This window comes from Thamnophis elegans, chromosome 11 (genome assembly GCF_009769535.1).
Source record: "Thamnophis elegans isolate rThaEle1 chromosome 11, rThaEle1.pri, whole genome shotgun sequence".
In the NCBI taxonomy this organism is placed as follows: Eukaryota; Metazoa; Chordata; class Lepidosauria; order Squamata; family Colubridae; genus Thamnophis; species Thamnophis elegans.
Window position 1 is genome coordinate 38,501,167 of NC_045551.1, and position 18,683 is coordinate 38,519,849.

At 36.2% G+C, this 18,683-nt stretch overlaps 1 protein-coding gene across 1 annotated transcript; it reads right to left on the bottom strand.

Moving 5' to 3' along the window:
- Positions 1–1,900: 1,900 nt before the first annotated feature.
- UPF3A (UPF3A regulator of nonsense mediated mRNA decay) lies at positions 1,901–18,219 on the bottom strand. Its single transcript, XM_032226249.1, has 10 exons — positions 18,072–18,219; positions 16,329–16,431; positions 13,192–13,298; positions 11,859–11,957; positions 11,656–11,766; positions 8,732–8,787; positions 8,481–8,639; positions 6,516–6,673; positions 3,479–3,717; positions 1,901–2,036 (listed from the first exon to the last, which is right to left on the bottom strand). The coding sequence occupies exons 1-10, from the start codon at positions 18,217–18,219 to the stop codon at positions 1,969–1,971; spliced, it is 1,248 nt and encodes a 415-aa protein (XP_032082140.1). The 3' UTR covers positions 1,901–1,968.
- Positions 18,220–18,683: the final 464 nt, after the last annotated feature.

Here is an 18,683-nt window from a genome sequence, read left to right on the forward strand (position 1 = left end):
TGGATATGTTCATCGATCCTATAAATTATTTTTCATACACATTTCTGCACCAGAAGTTAAAAAAACAAAAGCCAATATTTGGATGACTAGATTTCAGTTTAATGACTGAAATTAACAAAAAAATGTATTTTATTTACATTAAAACAAATGGTGATAATACAGTAATAAAAAAAATCAAAACACGTTAAAAATAGTTAACATTATCAACATTATTGACTTTATGACTTGCCCTTATGACATATATAATTTTTTTCACAAAAAATGAGAAGATATATCTCATCACAATGTTTTCTAATAGCATAATGAACAGAGGGAACCTGTGACAGGTATGGTGCATTCTGCTGTATAATCTACTTATAACTCAAAATAGTTCCATCAATGCCATGTAAAAATATATTTCATGAAATATTTACGTACAAAAAACAAATAATAAACCCACATATTGAAAAAAGGCAAAAGGTTTTTAAAATGTCATTTCATGAAAGGCCAATGTTGCATTAAATATTCAGACTTGAATCAGCCTTTTTTCAGGTAATAAAATGAAAGGTAAATACTGTTTAAGAAAGTTAAAAATAGATTGATACTTACCCAACATTTTATGAAACTGAAAAGAGACTAAATGTGATAGGGTAGGCCCATATATCACAACTCTGTTTTCTCTGAAGCCCTATAAAGAATGGCTAGAAGCTAGTGCTGACCCTTCCCTTGTCCACATACTCCCCATTGAAAGCTATTTTGCTTAGGTTGTTGATGTTCTCTTGGTGAATGTATGAGGTGGGAGGGCAGGGGTGAAGATCCTGAAAGAAATTAGCCTTAAGCAGCTATTTTAATCACATGAATGTTGTGCCATTATGTCCTTGCAAACTACCAGAAACTTCATCAACCTCTTTCTGTAAATGTTATCTTTTAATCATGATCCTATACCGGATTAAGAACTGTCCTACAATAATGATGCAAATATTGCATTAATTATAAACATATTGATGATTCTTATTAAAAGGTGCAGTTGTTGTAATTATTACATATCAGGACAAAACTACTGACAGGACCAAATCTAAGATATTGTAATTTCTTTCTCTCACCCACAGATATAAATATACTTATATTTTGTACACCACTTTTTTGTATGTACATACACACCTGGGAGTGTGAAAATGTCTATGGAGACATTTGAAAAGCACCTTTGGGAGTGCAATTGAATAGTTAATGTAATTTGTAGAAGATAGTAAATACGTTTCAGTGAAAATGTCTGGAAATAAATATCTTAAATATTCCTTTTGTTTAGCAGATGCAGCAATTTCTCAAAAGTTTTATACAAAACACAGCAATTTAAAATATGTTTGGGGTTACTAGAACTTCCAAACTCTACCTTCTAAAATCTAGCATAATTTTCAACTATATTGCCTCAAAATCACTTCCCTATGTCTCAAATCAAAACACCCTTTGTTTATGTAGAAAAACAACTTCCATTATGCAGAGATGCACATTTGAATATGTCAGAAGTTAGTAATGTGTATGAAATTTATCCTAGCACAAATACATACAAAGACCATGTATGTATCCATAGACATTTTGAAATCATATTTTTTCCTCATGTGCCGACAGCATACTATTCTCATTCACGGAAAAAGAAGAGAAGAGAACCAGCTTTAATTTGATTTCAAGGCTGACAAATCCTTTCCTTTTTTAAAAAAAATCACATTCATATTTACTTTATGTGATGTTTCATGAGTCCAGACTCCGTACAGAAAACTTTAAAAAGGAATGAGATTGCCTACTAGAATTTTCTTGGCAATTCCGGCCAAGTTCTAAGAACATTCAGTTCTCTGTAGGGCACTAAATCTTAAAGCTGAATGTCCATCTTATTCTACATCTTCATTCTTCTCAGAACTACCACCAGCTGAGTTGTCTGCCTCATACCTTCTGTCACAAACTTCTTGAGAAGTTTTTTCAGCACAGTCATAGAACCTACTTGTAGGTCCCATATGTGTTCGAATGCGAATTCCTGGTTGGTACAGCTGCATGGCTGGGCGATCCTGTGCAAGAAAAAAAAGAATAAAGAAAGAATATAAAAGCTCTGAGAAAACTATTTAATTGCACTGTGGATCTCAATGCAGTCTAGGTGAATGAATATATAAAGAAATCTTTCTGCTATTACTTATATTTAATAAGAACTACTCACTCTCACTCTCTCCCACCTCTCCTCCCCCCTCCCTCTTTCTCCTTCCTTTCTTTCACTGAGAGGCAAGTATTCAAGCAAACTAAAAAGATTCTGGAGAAAACAATCTGAGAAAAAAGTGGTAGGACAAATGGCACAAAACTAACGCATGGATAATGTCCCCACTCATGCTCATTAAAACAATTGCTAGTTAAATTCATACAAATATGAACATAATAATATTCAAACAAAACAGACTTAATAGTTTCTGGCACACACAGTTAACATTTGCAAGCTAATCTAACATTGGCCTGTCTGGCTAATAAGCATGGAGATCGGGATATAAGAGTGCTACAGAAATGTATCATCTTGCAGCCTTTTCCTCCGTGCTGAAGAGTCTTCATAATGGAACGGAGGAGAAAAACGATAACTCCGATGTAATCCTATAACCAATGGTGTGTTTAATCCACAACTTAGAAGACACTTGAGTTGGGAATGTACTTCTTGGAATCAGTTAGATATGCTTCTCAAAAAACATGTTTAAAGCAAAGCTTCACATTTCTGATAAATTAACTCATTATAATCAGGTTGCAACTGACAAAGTTTGCATGATCCACAATGGATAGTACTGTCCTTGCTGCTACATCATCAGGACAAGGCATTCTTTTTGTTGCAGCTGCATACCAAATAAAGTGCCATATCAGAAATTACTGATCTTCTAAAAACAGTAGTATCAACAATAAGGTTCTTACGGAGTAAGTGTTCTTTTAAAACGTTTCCGAAAAAGAAATCTCTGCCTTTTTTTTAAAGGGATAACTTGCCCTGGCACTCCCATGAAATTGCTTTGTGCTCTTTGCTATTCATCAGCACCAGTATTATTAGACTACTGTGGCTAATAGGCTTTTTAGTAATAGCATATTAGAATGTAAGATCAGCATTTTTTTTGGAGTGGATTAGGTCCTGATAAGTTTTCATTAAGACAGCAGGCACTCAGTTGTGTATAGCAGGTGAATATGTTTTTTTTTTCTTTTAGGAAGAAAAAAATTTATAAGAAAAAAGTTTTCCAATAATTTTATTTTAAATAGGGCCACGTAAATAAGCAGCAAGGGTAACTTAACTGCTTTGGTTTATAAAATTTGGATTTTTTTAAAATGTTATTTTAATGTAATTGTTAAACGTTTCATGCTGAGATGTCAAAAGCAAATCCTCTGTGCCCCTGATGTAATTTTACTAATGAAAGATTATCCTAAATGAATAAAAGAACCTTATTTCTTATGCGCTCCTTTTTGGATGCCATGTCATCACACTTGTCCTCTTTACCCAGTTTGTCTACTGTGTCCACAGTGAAGCTGTAGTTGTAGTTCACTTTCTTTCCTCGGTCTTGGTTGTACCCTTTCTCCCACTTCGGTTCATCTTCATTCCGTCTCACATATTTGTCAAATTCATAGTGAGTTCTGTGCTTTCGGCCATCTTCCAACCGATACCTTTGCCTCTCAGGTTCTTTTTCACGAAATCTTCTCTCTGAATCTCTTTGTTCTTTATCACTGTCATTTTGTGATCTGTGTTTTAAAGGTGAGTAAACTTGAACAATTAATCAAGTGAATGTAAGTTTGGTTATATTATAATTAGTGATGCCACAAAAGGAGAAGTTGTTGGCTGGAGCTGGCTGGTACAATAACAGAGAAGGCACCACCACCTTTCAACTCCAAACCTGTGTTATTTTCTTTTAGTTTGTTGTAATCTTTTGTCATTTGAAACTCTTTTTATATTTATAATTATATTTATAGTTGTATATTTTATTACATGGCTGCTCAAAGACACCTTGAACCCCATGTTGAGCAGCATATGAATTTAATAAATAGTAATAATAAAAGGAGGCTTGCTTGCATTTAATTTTATATTTTGCATTCAGTTGAAAAAGGAAATGATAAAAGCAAAAGATGTATAATGTAAATGCTCATTCCAGAATTAAGCATTTGATTAAATCTTTTTTGTAATAATTTTTTTTAAAAAAATCTTTCTAATCTTCTGATATTAAAAGCTATGGAACTGATAGAAAAAGCAAAAGAAATTGTGGTAGTCTAATGGGTAATATACCAAAATTCCCATGATCAAGCAATATTTTTGCTAGAGTCATCCAACTTTTTAGTAAATAATGAGCATCTTTTTTAATCAATGTCAAATAATGATTCTGAAAAACCCAAAGTTTTACATTCTAATTACATTCATTCCTAATTAAGATAATGTCCCACTATAAGTTGTCAGAAAAAAGGACACTTTACTGAATCAGATAGTAAGGAGGCTCAGCAATAGTATATAAAGATAACTGGCAATTTAAAAGGGTAAATTAATCTAGTTTTTTTTAAAAGTAAACCAATAAATAAAATATACCTATATAGAAGTATGATATATTTTTCTAATAGAATGTGCAAATATATTTTAAATGTGGAGGAGCTAGTTAAACAGTTTTGAGATACAGAAATGTGATTGTTACATTTATTTCTTTTTCTTAAGAAGAGTGTTTTTGCTTGAAATGGGTTAAGATTTGGCATTTTCATTACAGAATTTTAATAACCACACATTAGATATTTCCTCAATAGCTGTATTTTTATCTCAGTGAAAAATGAGTTCTTTCAACATTAATTAAATTATGTACAGAAAATGACATTCTTAGTTATATAAAACTGGTCATGTCCTCCATGCTTCCTGTTAGCTTGTCACAATCCCATGTTTGATTACAAATAGGAGAAAATCTACAGTCCAGATGCACCAGATGGCTGTTAAAGATTGAAAGATTCTTTAAAAACAAAAAAAAGTAGTTAAGGACTGGTTTGGACAGACAGAACAGGACATAATAAGAAGCAGCAGAAATAATGAACATGCAGCCCCTAAACTGTATACATCTACTTGCCCTTCTACATTGTATGTTAAAGAAGGAGAAGGTGACCTTTTTGCATACATCTATGGGTAGTATACTGGAGCCATATTCTAACAAAAGATATAGCATGAATAAACATGCTTGGTTTCTCACATACATTGTTTTTGTAGATTTTCATGGGTGTAGATACAGTGGTCTTGTATTTGGGTTTTTCCCCGTATAAGATTGAGATTGTCTTGGCAACCTTTCAGCGAGGTCTCACTCGCCATCTTCAGGCTGGGTTTCGGGCTTGCCACTCCGATCACACTTTAAGCCCCAAACCCAACCTGAAGGTGACGAGTGAAACGTTTCCAAGACAATCTCAATCTCAAAAGACCTGAATACAACAACACCAGCATTTATTTGTTTGTTTGTTTGTTTGTTTGTTTGTTTGTATGTATGTATGTATGTATGTATGTATGTTCATCTGCCTTATCTGTACTATCATTTCCTGGAAAGAATGCTAAAAATAAAATAAAACACTTTGCTTTCTCACTTCCCCCAAATTGCCAAAATAGAAAGAATGCTATACCACTGTACTTCAGTATAGTGGAATACAGCTTCTGCTTCGTACCTATGCAAAAATTTGAAAAAGAGAAGAAATGTTCTAGAAGGGAAAAAATTCAAGACACTACATTCAGATTGTGAATTTTAATGTCTACAAGTGCTTTACAGCAATCAGGCCAATGACTGAGATCAGTTAACTAAGCTTATTTAAAGAAATTATACCCCATGCTTTAGCTGAAAAAGTTTCTCTTACAGTTTAAAGATCAATAAAAAATATTTCTGCCTTCAAGTATAAAATAAATGACAGAAAAAAATAAATGAGAAAGGGAACACATGTTCAGGCACTGACGCTTAATACTGTAAAAATCTTAGCACCTCTCATCATCTATCCAGCCAGCCAGTCTCCATCTTTTCTCTCTCTCTCTCTCTCTCTCTCTCTCTCTCTCTCTTTCTCTCTGATAAGTCTAGTCTAGTGGAATGATTCTTGAATGATTATTGGACTGCCAAAGTGTAATTGAATCAACTCCATAAAGTGGCAACAGCTTTACTTTCTTTCTTTAGCTCTGCTACAGACTTGATAGTTGAAGCATTAAATGCCAAATCTTTTTTTAAAAAATGAACCATGTTTTCTCATGTTCATGTTTCTTCATTGTAATCAGTCTGCAAACTGACATATAAGTTATCAAATATTCTACAATCATGAAATGAGAATTGTAGCTTTACATTTCTATCATCTGGGCCAGGAAAATAAAAGTTAGCATAAGATAGCTTCATCACTGCCACTCACCATACAAGAACTCCAACAAAATGATTTACTGTAAGAGTTAAATTAATGTATTGCTGTGCAGTTTTAAAAATTTAATTCCACATGATTAAAATAATTAACAAGACCTCAAAGAAGTGATCAAAAGTGTCCAATAAAGAAATACTCACTTTTCCTTAAGTTCCTTTAGAGGAACTTCCAATGGCTTGGATTTTAAACTCCCATGTGCTGGTGATTTCTCCCATTTATTGTCTTCAATATCACCTTTTTCTTTTTCTCTGTGCTTTTCTGTAGTCTGTTCATCTCCCTTTTCAGGTTTCTTAAGAAGCTAAAGAATATTTTAATATACATGTAGTTATTATATTTATCAAGTAGATAACAAGGCAGTGAACAATAATTGAGATGGGGGTGGGGGACAGAATTTCTTATACCATCTGAGTGTTTTTACTGATCTTTTTCATGTGTTTCTTATAAACACAGAAGTAGGTTGTTCCCGGTTCTGCCCGGATCAGGCGAACTGGTAGTGGTGGCGGCAGGAGGCTCCACCCAACCGCCCGGATGCTTCTGCGCATATGCAGAAACATCGCCTGCACGAGCGAACCGGTAGTAAAAAAAATGGAAACCCACCATTGTATAAACACATATAAAACTGAGTTTTATTCATTGCTTTTAGTGAAATTAGTTCTTTGTTATGTTGCCACTATTTAGTATTATTTGCCAAATAGTCTCCATACAAGGAAAACAGCTCTACTGTAGGCCAGATGTAAGTAACTGTTAATTTAATTGTTCCTCACTATTCCCTCTGATAGCCAATTCCATGGATTTCTGGAAACAATGGATTTAAATTGGTAAAATTAAGATTCATCTGGATCTCACTACCAAGCTCATCTAATATATACTCTATAGTTTGTCCTCTAGGATCCATTTTATTTATGTTAACTGTTCTGTCCCCCCCTTCATGGCTCTTAACAAACGGCAGACAATTAAACTTCAAAGGAACTTTTCTTTATCAGTTCACAGTTCAAACTGGCTTCGAGCCCAAAAATAACATAAATACAAGTCTTTGACCAGATAACATAATGAAAACAAATCTTTCTTACGGCAACTCAATTTGAACAAAACGAAAGCTAAACACTTCTTCCAAAGTCTCTATGAATCAGGGTTACAGACATACAGAGCACTTATCCAAGTGAATCTTACATAAACCACGACTGATGATCAAACAATGTTGTACAAACCAAGGCACGCATGAAGGAACGTTGACTCCTGAGACTAGGGCGTGGCAGCATCCGTCCTTTTATCTCCAAACCTGCCTCTACAAGCCCCAGCTGCATAATGAATCTTGTATCCCAAAAAGACTCACAGCAGACATCTGCTGAGTCACAATAGTTAACAATACCTTGAAAGCTAGGATGAATGACTTTTTAAAAGTAATTGAAATGTTCCAGTTGCCACTTTTCCACCATTGTCACCTGAAATGCCCCTAATGAAACATTTGAGATGAAGGGAAAGCAAAGTTGGAAATCCCCTCCTCACATGAGCTTAAATTAATTTATCTTAGAATGCAACTCAGCCTTGAGTAATGGGACTCTTCTAATAAAACTCCAATGTCTCATCCTCATTCAGGAGGAATAGATAGCAGGAAGGATAAGAGAGGTTGTAAGAATGCACTGAAATAAGTTTATCTTACAAGCTAAAACAGCCCTGTGATACTTGCTGTTCCAAATCCTACTGAATTCTCAACAAACCATTATGATTTGTAGAAAGTTAACAATATATTAATGACATCAAGTATTCTATATAGGACCTTCAAATGAATCAGAGGTGCTGAGTTTCCTAGGAGTAATTTTTACATCTGGCAGTGTAGTGAAGGAAAGGGTTTCCCTTCACAATTATCTTGCATATGGAGGAAATAACTTCAGTTTTAAAGATAAATGTTATTTCTGGCTCTCCATAACAAAATTTACAAATTTTCTTTGAAACAGAAACCTTTTTCTTTGCAAGGGAAATATTGTATACTTTTGTTTATCATTTTAAAAAATGTTTCACAAAAAACATGAATTAATCTGAAAGCTTAGTATCATTAAAGCACTGAAAACATACTGAAAAATATTTTTTTTCATTTTCTGCATTACCTTAATCCTTATTTCTTTTTCAGCAATCTTCTTTTGTTTCTCAGCTTCTTTTCTTTTGCGTCTTTCTTCCTCTCGGCGTTTCCGTTTCTCATCTTCTCTTAGCCGTTTTTTTTCTGATTCTCTCCTCCTTCTTTCTTCCCTTTTCTCTTCTCGAATTCTCTTAAATATTGGAAAAAGTTAGTATTCATTTATATTACTATTACAAAAAACTGAAGTCAATATTTAAGCTGTAGTTCAAAATGCTAACATACCTGTTTTTCTAATTTTCTATTTTTAATATATTCCAAAAGTGGGGTGGTTCTTCTAGCTAAAACACAAAAAATGTGATGTAGTGTTCCATTCCTAAAATAAGCATGTTTTATATTTGTTAACATTTAAGTTTTAACAAGATAATTAATAAGACATAATTAGTAATATTTCATTTAGTCCATGGGCTACTAAAGAAATATTTGTCTATACTCCAATTTATCATATTGCTAAGGAGTTTAAAAAGCAATAAAGTAAGCCTCATAGTTGCAACACCAATATAGAAGTCTCACTAACAAGATTTATTTTTCCCAACAAATACTTCTCCTTGTTATTTTCAATAATTAGAGTACAAAAAAACATTTATTTCACCTTTGATCTGATGGATTAGATTTTTATACCTTGTAACTTTTATTTATTTTTAAATGATTAAAGTGCACATTTGTACAAAATGTATGCTTAAAATTTCTGTAACAGTACGCCATAGCTACTGATAGCTATTCTTAACATTAATAACAATTGCTGAGTACAATATAGAAAAAAAATCACTTGTGTATGTTACTCATATTTCCATTGAAGTATGTTACTTCAATGGAAAAAATAAGGAAGGATTCTTTGGCAGATTTATAATAACAATCAAATGCAGCCATGGAGAAACCTGGGAATTATTTCTATATCAATTCATTATAATTTTATATATTAGTGTGGACAAAGTTCCATTTCAAAGTTAAGAGATCACAAAAAGATAGTTATTAATGGTACCGATGTTAATGTGTAGATGACTGCCTTTTAGAGACTTCAGGTTAAAACAATAGCCTATTATTTTATAATTCTTTCCTAAAAACTCAAAGCATATACCTTAACATAAAAAAATATAAATAATCAAGTTTTTTTTTTAAAAAAATAACCCAGGTGGATTGGGGTCACAAGCACATTTGACTGTAGTTGCAAATGGTGTGGAGGGTTGGATTGCACATGCAGAATATGATCAATGCCAGAACCTGTTTCTGCCTTGTTTGGGCAGGCACTTATCTAAAACACTAACACAACCTGATGGGCTCCAATTTGCTTCCTGCCTCCACCCTGCCTCCAATAAGCTAGTGTTTGCTTATCCCAACATCCTATTCACAATCTTTCCCTTCCATGAGTGTTATTGTAAAGTTAGAGGGATGCAGGGCATTGAAGTTTCATATTTTAGTTCACTACTAAATAGTGATAAACAAGACAATAGGACTTTGCTCAAAATCAATATCTCTACAGTGAGGGCTCTACATGCATCCATCAACATATGTTGGCAACTTGATAAATATCAGTCCACAAATGTAAATAACATGAGGATAGGGAACAATCTTAAAAGAGCTGATGACTCAAAAGGATGGTAAAAGGAATCACAGCCATTTTGGTTTGGGGAAATGAAAAATTAATAATCTATAGTTGGGGGACAGTTCTATATCTTTTGAAAAGTACTTCATATCCTCCATTCAATGTATGGAGGAAGCTAGCTTTGAGGCAAGTCATTGCTGAGATTTCAATGAGAGCTTGCACACGCAATCCCACAGATTTTGCTCATCTGAAACTGGATTCCAGCTTTGCATGGAGAATCCATTTGGTTTGCACATCCATAGCTAGGTTACTGATTCTAGATCAGAACTTGCTCTGCCTAACTGAAAGGACTGTCAGCTTGTTAAAGCAATGTAGACAGAAAAGAGCAAAGTATAATTTTACTAGCTTCCAGCTTTAGGTGCAAAAGCTGCACAACATGTGCACCCAAAGCTGGATCTCTGTTAAAATTTACGTCCACTCTGTCCAGATAAGTTGACAAAATGATCAGATTATTCTGTAGTAATTGCTATAAAGAGATCTAATCACAATAAAACATAGTTACCATAAAAATAAAAGTGGTACAAGAAGTGAGGCTGGCTAGCCAAATAAAATATAACTCAGATTTCAGAAATTATGCAAATTGAAGTAAACTCATCCTTTTCATTTAAAAATATTTCAATGCTTTGTTTTATTAGCAGCAATGAAAAATATTATTTTATAAAGCTGCCAGGTTCGTGGTCATATTATTTGATACATAGACTATAATTCAATTGTTAAAAGTGGTATATCTATTTCTTGTCCATTCCTAGGCAAAATGAAATTATTCATTTTGTAAAAATGGGGGAAGAATGTCAGATAAACTAAATTAAATGTCAGATAAACTAAATTTTAAGGGGTCATGGCAAGTAATGTTTGGGACCTTCATATAATCTAGCTAGCTTTTTCTACAAATATGAAAAGTCATAAAATGCAAAAAAAAATAGATTATTAATTCCTTGACTTAGCAACTGAACATATATAAAACAACCGCTATCTAATAAAATGACAAATTTCATGTTGGAGTCATTTTTTTCTCCAAAGCCTATTCTTAATTTTTTCCCTAACTTATTTTAATTATGGGTTGACTTCAAGTTAATGTTCTTTTTCTTTTCTCAACATGTATACAAAAATGGAAGATAACATTGAAATACTACAACAAAATTGTAGGCACCTGTGTCACCTACGTAACTGGTGACATTTATTCAAATATCAAAAACAAAATTACAGTGGTTGTTGAACATTCAATTTGTAAAACGTATGTGTATTTAGGTGTCTTGCTATTAGATTCATTCAGAATTTAAATACTATTTTATGTATTTCCTAGACTAGCCATAAAATATTTCTATGGATAATTCCCCAAATTCATCAATGTGTTGTCTGAATTTACTACAATGTCCTTTAGAAAACATGTGCAAGTTTTTTTTAATTCAATAGAAGAAAAGAAATAAAAGCTGCCATGATCATAATTTTTCATATGACTTAAGAGGTTTAATAAGCAAGGTAAAACATGAACACCTATTTAGAAAAAACTTTTAATTAGTGAATGGAAAAAAATAGCTTGACAAACCAATGAGTTCTCTTGTTTTTGCTTCAATTTCTCCCAGAAGAGTTTCAGGGTTGGCACATATTTTTTCTTCTTCAGCACAATAACTTTCTAAAAATTTTCTATATTCTGGGTCTGTGAAAGAAAAATATAGAAAGCAAAGTATTGCAAAAGAAGCTCATCTTAACTTACAATAAGCAAGTTTTACTACCAACAAAAAATTGTACCATCTTCTATGCTTCCAGATTTTGCATCTTTCTTCTTTAGTTTCTTTTTAGAAATCTTTTGGAATGGTGCAAATTCAACAACGGCAGGATATTCCAGACCTTTAAAGAATCACAAAGGAACAGAATTATAAAGGACAATTAATTTTAAAACTGAAGTTCTTTTGAGAACAAATGTTAGAATCAAAATTATTCATCATATTTTATCTGACTCAAGCTTATTACACATAGCATCAAACCAGTAAAGGAAATCAGTACACAAGAGCAAACTTCTATCCACTGATCACATCAGGATCTACTTCATATTGCTTCAAAGGAGTTTCCTTCAAGTTAAGCTTTACTCAAATGACTTCAGGAAGGTCTTTTTTTAAAGCAACCATATAGAAATACCATAGTTTGTCATTACCCTTTTCTGAAATGATTTTTCTATTGTTGAATTTAGATTAGCTTCTGGTAGTCTAGGTAGTTTCCTCTCAAAGTACAGTACAAAGCAGTTGATGACAATGAATATCTTTGTAGCAATCCACCACAAAAGCACTAACTTTTATTTAAGATATATATATATCTTAAATCAATCTCTCTCTCTCTCTCTCTCTCTCAATATAAATATGTGCTGATAAATAAATAAAGGGAGACTAGTATAGATCTATTTCAAGCTATTTAGCTCTCATCAGCTAGCCATACCCTTGCTGGGAATCGAACCTGTGCTCTATTGCCTGTTAGGCAGATGTGTTAACCATTGAGCTACAGAGCTCGACTCCTTATCAGCCAGGCCAGGCCAGACTTTAAGTTATATATATATAACTTAAATATACACTTCACTTGAGCTCACTTTCAGTCATACAGACAAAGCTTTACATGTTGGAAAAGAATGTAACAAAAAACCAAACACTTTTAAATAGAATTTTGCTTTCAAGAATTCAGTCGGTCATCAATGAGATCCATTGTGGATCCAGGTAGTCCTCTACTTACAATAATTCATTTAGTGACCATTTGAAGTTACAACAGCACTGAAAAAAGTGACTTATGACCATTTTTCCCACTTATGACTGTTGCAGCATCCCCATCATTTCAGATTTACATTTAGATGCTTTACAACTGGTTCATATTTATGATGGTTGCAGTGTGCAACCTTCTGACAAAAAAGGTCAGGGGGGAAGCCAGATTCATTGACAATCTTGTTACTAATTTAACAACTGCACTTAACAAGTGCGGCAAGAAAAGTCATAAAATGGGGCAAAACTCACAACAAATTTCTCACTTAGCAACATAAATTTGGGGGTCTATTGTGTTCCATACATTTTTATGGATCCTTTATGAATAATTTATGAATTACCTTTATTGTCAATGAAGACATAGCCATCAAAGCGATCTCTAAAAAGAAGGATGTCATCGGGATTTCTAAAATTAATATATGCTCTTGAGTAGAGATGGGGATAAAGACTGCAACAAGAGTGAATTTCAGTTACTTGTATGTAACTTCTAAAAGGAAATTTATACAAATATGTCTCAAAGAAAGCAACCATTATATCTATATATTTAATGAAAAGACAGGCCATCAGAAACGCTATGGGTAATGGATTCTTAATAATCATTAACCTCTATGCAAATGTGCTATTATTCAACCAACCTACTTTTCACAGACTTCACCTTCAAGGTTTGAAAGCCACTATAACTTTATTCTACTTTGGCTGCAATAAATTGAGCAAAAAGGGCCTGGGAAACAATGGAGGCAAGTTAGATCAGGTTAGGCCTTCCATTCAAAGAGATCAATAGATCAAGTGATGAAAATTAAAACTTCTTTTTGATACTCGTTCACAATGAACTCCAGTTTCCTAGTTACATTTTATACTAAAGTTTGATTTAACTTTTGTTTATTAATACATTGCAGCTGCTTAATTTTGTGCAACATATTAAATTATAAATTATGCTCTAAAGCCACAATACTGTATGCCAAAATAAGGAAATCATACTATGGCCTACTGCGGTATATCACTGCAGGTATATGATAGTGATAATGTTATACAATGCTACAATAAACAAGCATTTTAAGATTTTATATCTAGATTTTAAAAAGCCTGTGTTTTCCCCCTTTCCCCTTTCTTTTTATTGTCTTTCACAATCTTGCACACTTTAATACACTTATGGTAATATAGGAAAAAGTTATACATTGGCAAAATTCAATCTATTTTGCACTAATAATCATGATCCTCATGATGACAGAATCAAACAACCAGAATGCTGTAAGCAGAGTAGCTGTTCTATTTGATATTACGAAGTTTTCTCTATACCATGAATGTTTCAATTACTTTTTGAGGAACACAACACAGAACAATGATCCATTAACAATCCAGACTAAAAAAATTACATTCCAGTCTCTGAAATGGCCATAAACAGCCTGATAGTCTCATTAGAGAATGCAGTAGTAATATATAATATGATTTACATTTATTTATTTATTATTTATGCAACTCTTCACATAAGAAGATATGTGTGAGAACTTGTTTGATCTGGTGGCTAAAGAAACAGCATAGAAATTAAGGGTCTAGTGCCACCTTAGCCATGAAAGCCAGCTAGATGACCTTGGGCTCATCACTCTCTCTCAGCCCAACTCACCTCACAGGGTTGTTGTTGTGGGGAAAATAAGTGGAGGAAGATGTATCGGATATGTTTGCCACTTTAAGTTAATTGCAAAAAATAATAAAGGTGAAAATGAATGAATGAATGAATCTCTTAGAAGATCCACTCAATCTGGGTAGAATGGTCAAATGTTCTCCATTCTTAAACTATTTTTAGTTAGAAAAAGTAAATTTTAATATCTGAAATATGCATGAGAGAATACTCCTAATACATCCAAACCCTATATGATTCCTGCTCCCTGCTGCAAATCTCCCACAAATCAATTTCATTGATTTGAGTTCTAGTGCCATAATTACAGCAGCACATTCTGTACATAATGAATAGCATTAAATATGCCATTAATGAACAGTACATTTTAATTTTTAATTTTTTTAATTTTAAACACATAAACAACACAAAACATGGATTAAAACAACAACAAAAGCAGACAAGACAAAATTCCATCATACAGCAGTTCCGTGTCTATATATTTTTACAATTGGTGTTCCCCCCACTAAACATTCATGTCTCTCATTTGTGATCCCTTTGTTCTTTACTTATTTATGAATACTATTCCATGTTTATTTATATTTAACTGTTTATATCAAAATATCATTTTGCATATATTGTACATTGTATACCTACTATCGTTGGCTACTCAACATTTCTGAAATTTCATTATTTTATATATCCCAACTTTTATTTCTAACTTCTAACGATTATACCATTTGTTCCATGTTAAATAATATTCCGACTCTTCCCTTCCTTGTATTTCTTTAATTAGTTTGTCCATCTCTGCATATTCTAAAATTTTTCTTATCATCTCATCTTCTTTGGAATTGTCTTGTTTTTCCAATTCTGGGCATACATTATCCTGGCTGCTGTTATAATATGAAGAATTAGATATTGTATTTCCTTACAAACAGTAGACTTCTTTTATACATCCTTTGTATTAGGAACATTTTATACTAAAATGTAATCTATGTTAACACCGTGTTTCCCCAAAAACAAGACAGGGTCTTATTTTCTTTTGCCCCACGAAATATGGCCTTGGGCTTATTATAGGGGGAGGGCTTATTGTTTTGGGGTTGCCGGGCAGCTGCTCCCTTGCAAACTGGCTCCCGAAGCCAGGCACAGCCTCAGGGGCGAAGCAGCCATGAGGTGACCATGGTCATGAGCAGCCGCCCAGCAAACCCCCTCTCCAGCCAGGCAGAGCACCATTCACTGACCTAGGGGGTATCCCTAAGGCGCCAAGCCACCTGGTGCTCTGCTCGCTCCCCAGCTCCCGCGGCTTGGCACATTCGGGATACCTCCTAGGTCAGTGCATGGAGCTCTGCCTGGCTGGAGAGGAGGGTTGTGCGAGCACCTGTTCCGCCCCCAGCAAATATGCCTCCCAGCCTCATCATGCCCTGGCCCAGTTCTCCATGCAGGGCCAGGCCGCCGCCATGCTCCGAGCATAACTTCTTTTTCAGCTTCGAGCCGGAGGCCTGCAGGGAGAACTTCGCCCCTGAGGCTGTGCCCGGCTCTTCGGGAGCCAGTTCGCAAGGGAGCAGCCACCTGGCAACTCCCCCCTCCGGCCAGGCAGAACACGACTCCCCAACTAGCGGTATCCCGAAGGCACTAGCAACATGAGCGCCTTCCCCCGGCTCCCGCAGCTTGGTGCCTTCGGGATATCGCTAGGTCGGTGAGCGCTGCTCTGCCTGGCCAGAGGGGGGTTGTCAGGGGGCTTATTTTTGGGGGTGGGCTTATATTTTTGCCCACATGAAAAATGTGGCAGGCGTTGTATTTTCGGGGGAAACATGGTAGCAACAGACAACATGAAATAAATATTGTCTTGTTTATACAAATGCTCACCTGGGATCAGAGGAACAAAATTCAAAATAATCATGAGCTGGAAGTGGATGGAGTTGTTCTTCTAGCTGCTCCTTAGTAAAGTTAGGAGGAAGCCGGCGAATCACTACCGCAAATAATACAGGTAAACCGGGTTACAACAGTTTTCCTTATGCCAGTGCCTGCAGTGTACTCATAACAATCATACTGTTGCTGATCTAAGAGCCGAGGTGGCGCAGTGGTTAAATGCAGCACTGCAGGCTACTGCTAGATCAGCAGTTCAGCGGTTCAAATCTCACCGGCTCAGGGTTGACTCAGCCTTCCATCCTTCCGAGGTGGGTAAAATGAGGACCCAGATTGTTGGGGGCAATATGCTGACTCTCTGTAAACCGCTTAGAGAGGGCTGAAAGCCCTATGAAGCAGTATATAAGTCTACTGCTATTACTGCTATCTACATTTTTAAAAAAAACACTTCCCATTAGAAATATTCCTATTTTATATAATATTCTTGAGAAACCCACTGCTGTCCACAGGCCATTCAGCTACAACTTTGGGCCCTGGGGTTGTCTCTCAGCCTCCCCCATTCCTGACAGTTCTGCCTTGAAGTAGGTGGTGCTGCATTAATCCCACTTGGATGGCCACCTGTTTTCCCATTTTAGCGTTCTGGTGGTACATGATGTAAAGAACAAGGATGATGATTAGGATGAGAGGGCTGCACTGATTGCTTCTGTCCTCATGAGGATTTGAAAGAAGGGTCCTATTTGCTTCAGGCAGACAAAGCAGACCGTCCCTGGTGCTCTCTGAGCTTGCTTGTTTTCTTGCAGATGTTTCATTACTCAAACTAGATAACACTATCAGTGCTAAATGTCTATGGAGTTTCTCAGTCATCCAGGTCATGGTTGTCCCAAAGGTGCTTTTTTCAAGAGGCAACTGGACTTTCTGTTTTTTCTTTGAAGACATTTCGCTCATCCAAGAAGCTTCTTCAGCTCTCCAAGCTCTGCAGTTTGATCTCTCCCGCTCATCCAAGAACTGAAGAAGCTTTTTGGATGAGAAGCGAAACGCCTTCAAAGAAAAACCAGAAAGTCCAGTTGCCTTTTGAAAAAAGCACCTTTGGAATATTGCTACAAGTTATAGCTAAAAGGTACTGTGTACATATATGAATAATTATACAATATATAGAATAGCAATGTATATAACTAGAAAGAAAGAAAAATGAAATAACCACGATGTAAATATGAGTGATACTGATACTGGAACACTATGAAGAGTGGAAATGTGGTGTAAATGTTGAAATATGTCTAATAATAATTTAAAAAAAAGAAAAGAAAAAAGCATCTTTGGGACTATCAGTGCTAGTACTGATGATGTCACCTAGTTTTGGGTAGTGAAATGTCTGCAAGAAAACAAGCAGGCTCAGAGAGCACCAAGGACCCCTCATGGCAACCCTGAGCTACAAATATTCTCCTTTACAAAGCAGACGGTGTTTCCTGGCCAGGAGGCAGCTGGATGGACCCAGACTAGAGGACCGAAGCCCAACTGCCCCTTTCAGCATCGCTCCGTCCCCTCCGCATGTCCCGGGCGCGGTCTCGTGCGACCACCCCACTCCGTCCCTTCCCCGCTTTGTCCCTCGCGAAGGCCCCTTAAGCGCTCCAGGTGCGGTAGCTCCGCCCATTTCCCCCCCCATGCCGCCGCCACTCCTTCCTCGAGCTCGCTGTCCTTGGTGCTGGAGGGCAGCCCCTCCCTTCGCCCGCCGGCCTCTCACTTTACTCAGCGCCGCTCTTTTTTCTTCCCGTTGTTGCTTGCCCGGCGGCAGCCCCAGGTTGGAAGGCGGGGGCGGCGGGGGCGGCGGCCCCGGGGAGGACGACGGCGTCTCTGACACGCGACGCGGGGATTCTCGCTGGAGCGGAGCCTCCATGACTCCGGCTCTATTGGCCGAGCCTTGCGACCCTTCGGTCCTCGGCCGCTTTAAAGCTTCAGTCCTTTCGCTCCTCTTCCAACCGCCAACCTTTGCCGGGAAACATCGCGAGAGCAGCCCCCGTGCCCAAGAGGGTCTCGCGAGAGCTAGGGGATCGGGTAAGGGGTTGGGGTTGCTAAGGGGTGGCTCGCAGCGCCCGGGCTCTCAGTCGGGAAAGCGGCGTCTCGGGTGGGCTGAGCCGGCCGCCTTCCACGGCTACGAAATTGGCTCCATTTGTTCTAAGCGCCCGGTAACCCAACAGGTGTTCATAATGTATGGCACGATCGAGATTTCTAGATATAGCCTCCTCGCAGTTTGTACCCCGGGTTAGAAAAACTCGAGGCGATAGTGCTTTTTGGTTTTCTTCCACCCCCATTTTCAGGATGTATGCACGTTTGATTGAGTCTAGGAAAGAATCACAAAAT

Bases quoted from the DNA above. Each gene is read 5' to 3' on its own strand.
- UPF3A (XM_032226249.1), bottom strand. From the start codon at position 18,219: ATGGAGGCTCCGCTCCAGCGAGAATCCCCGCGTCGCGTGTCAGAGACG. The intron at 11,958-13,191 runs GTAATTCATAAA...GATTCTTTAAAG, and splicing joins TGTCTTCATTGACAATAAAG to GTCTGGAATATCCTGCCGTT. The intron at 8,788-11,655 runs GTTTGTCAAGCT...TTTGTGTTTTAG, and splicing joins AAAAACAAGAGAACTCATTG to CTAGAAGAACCACCCCACTT.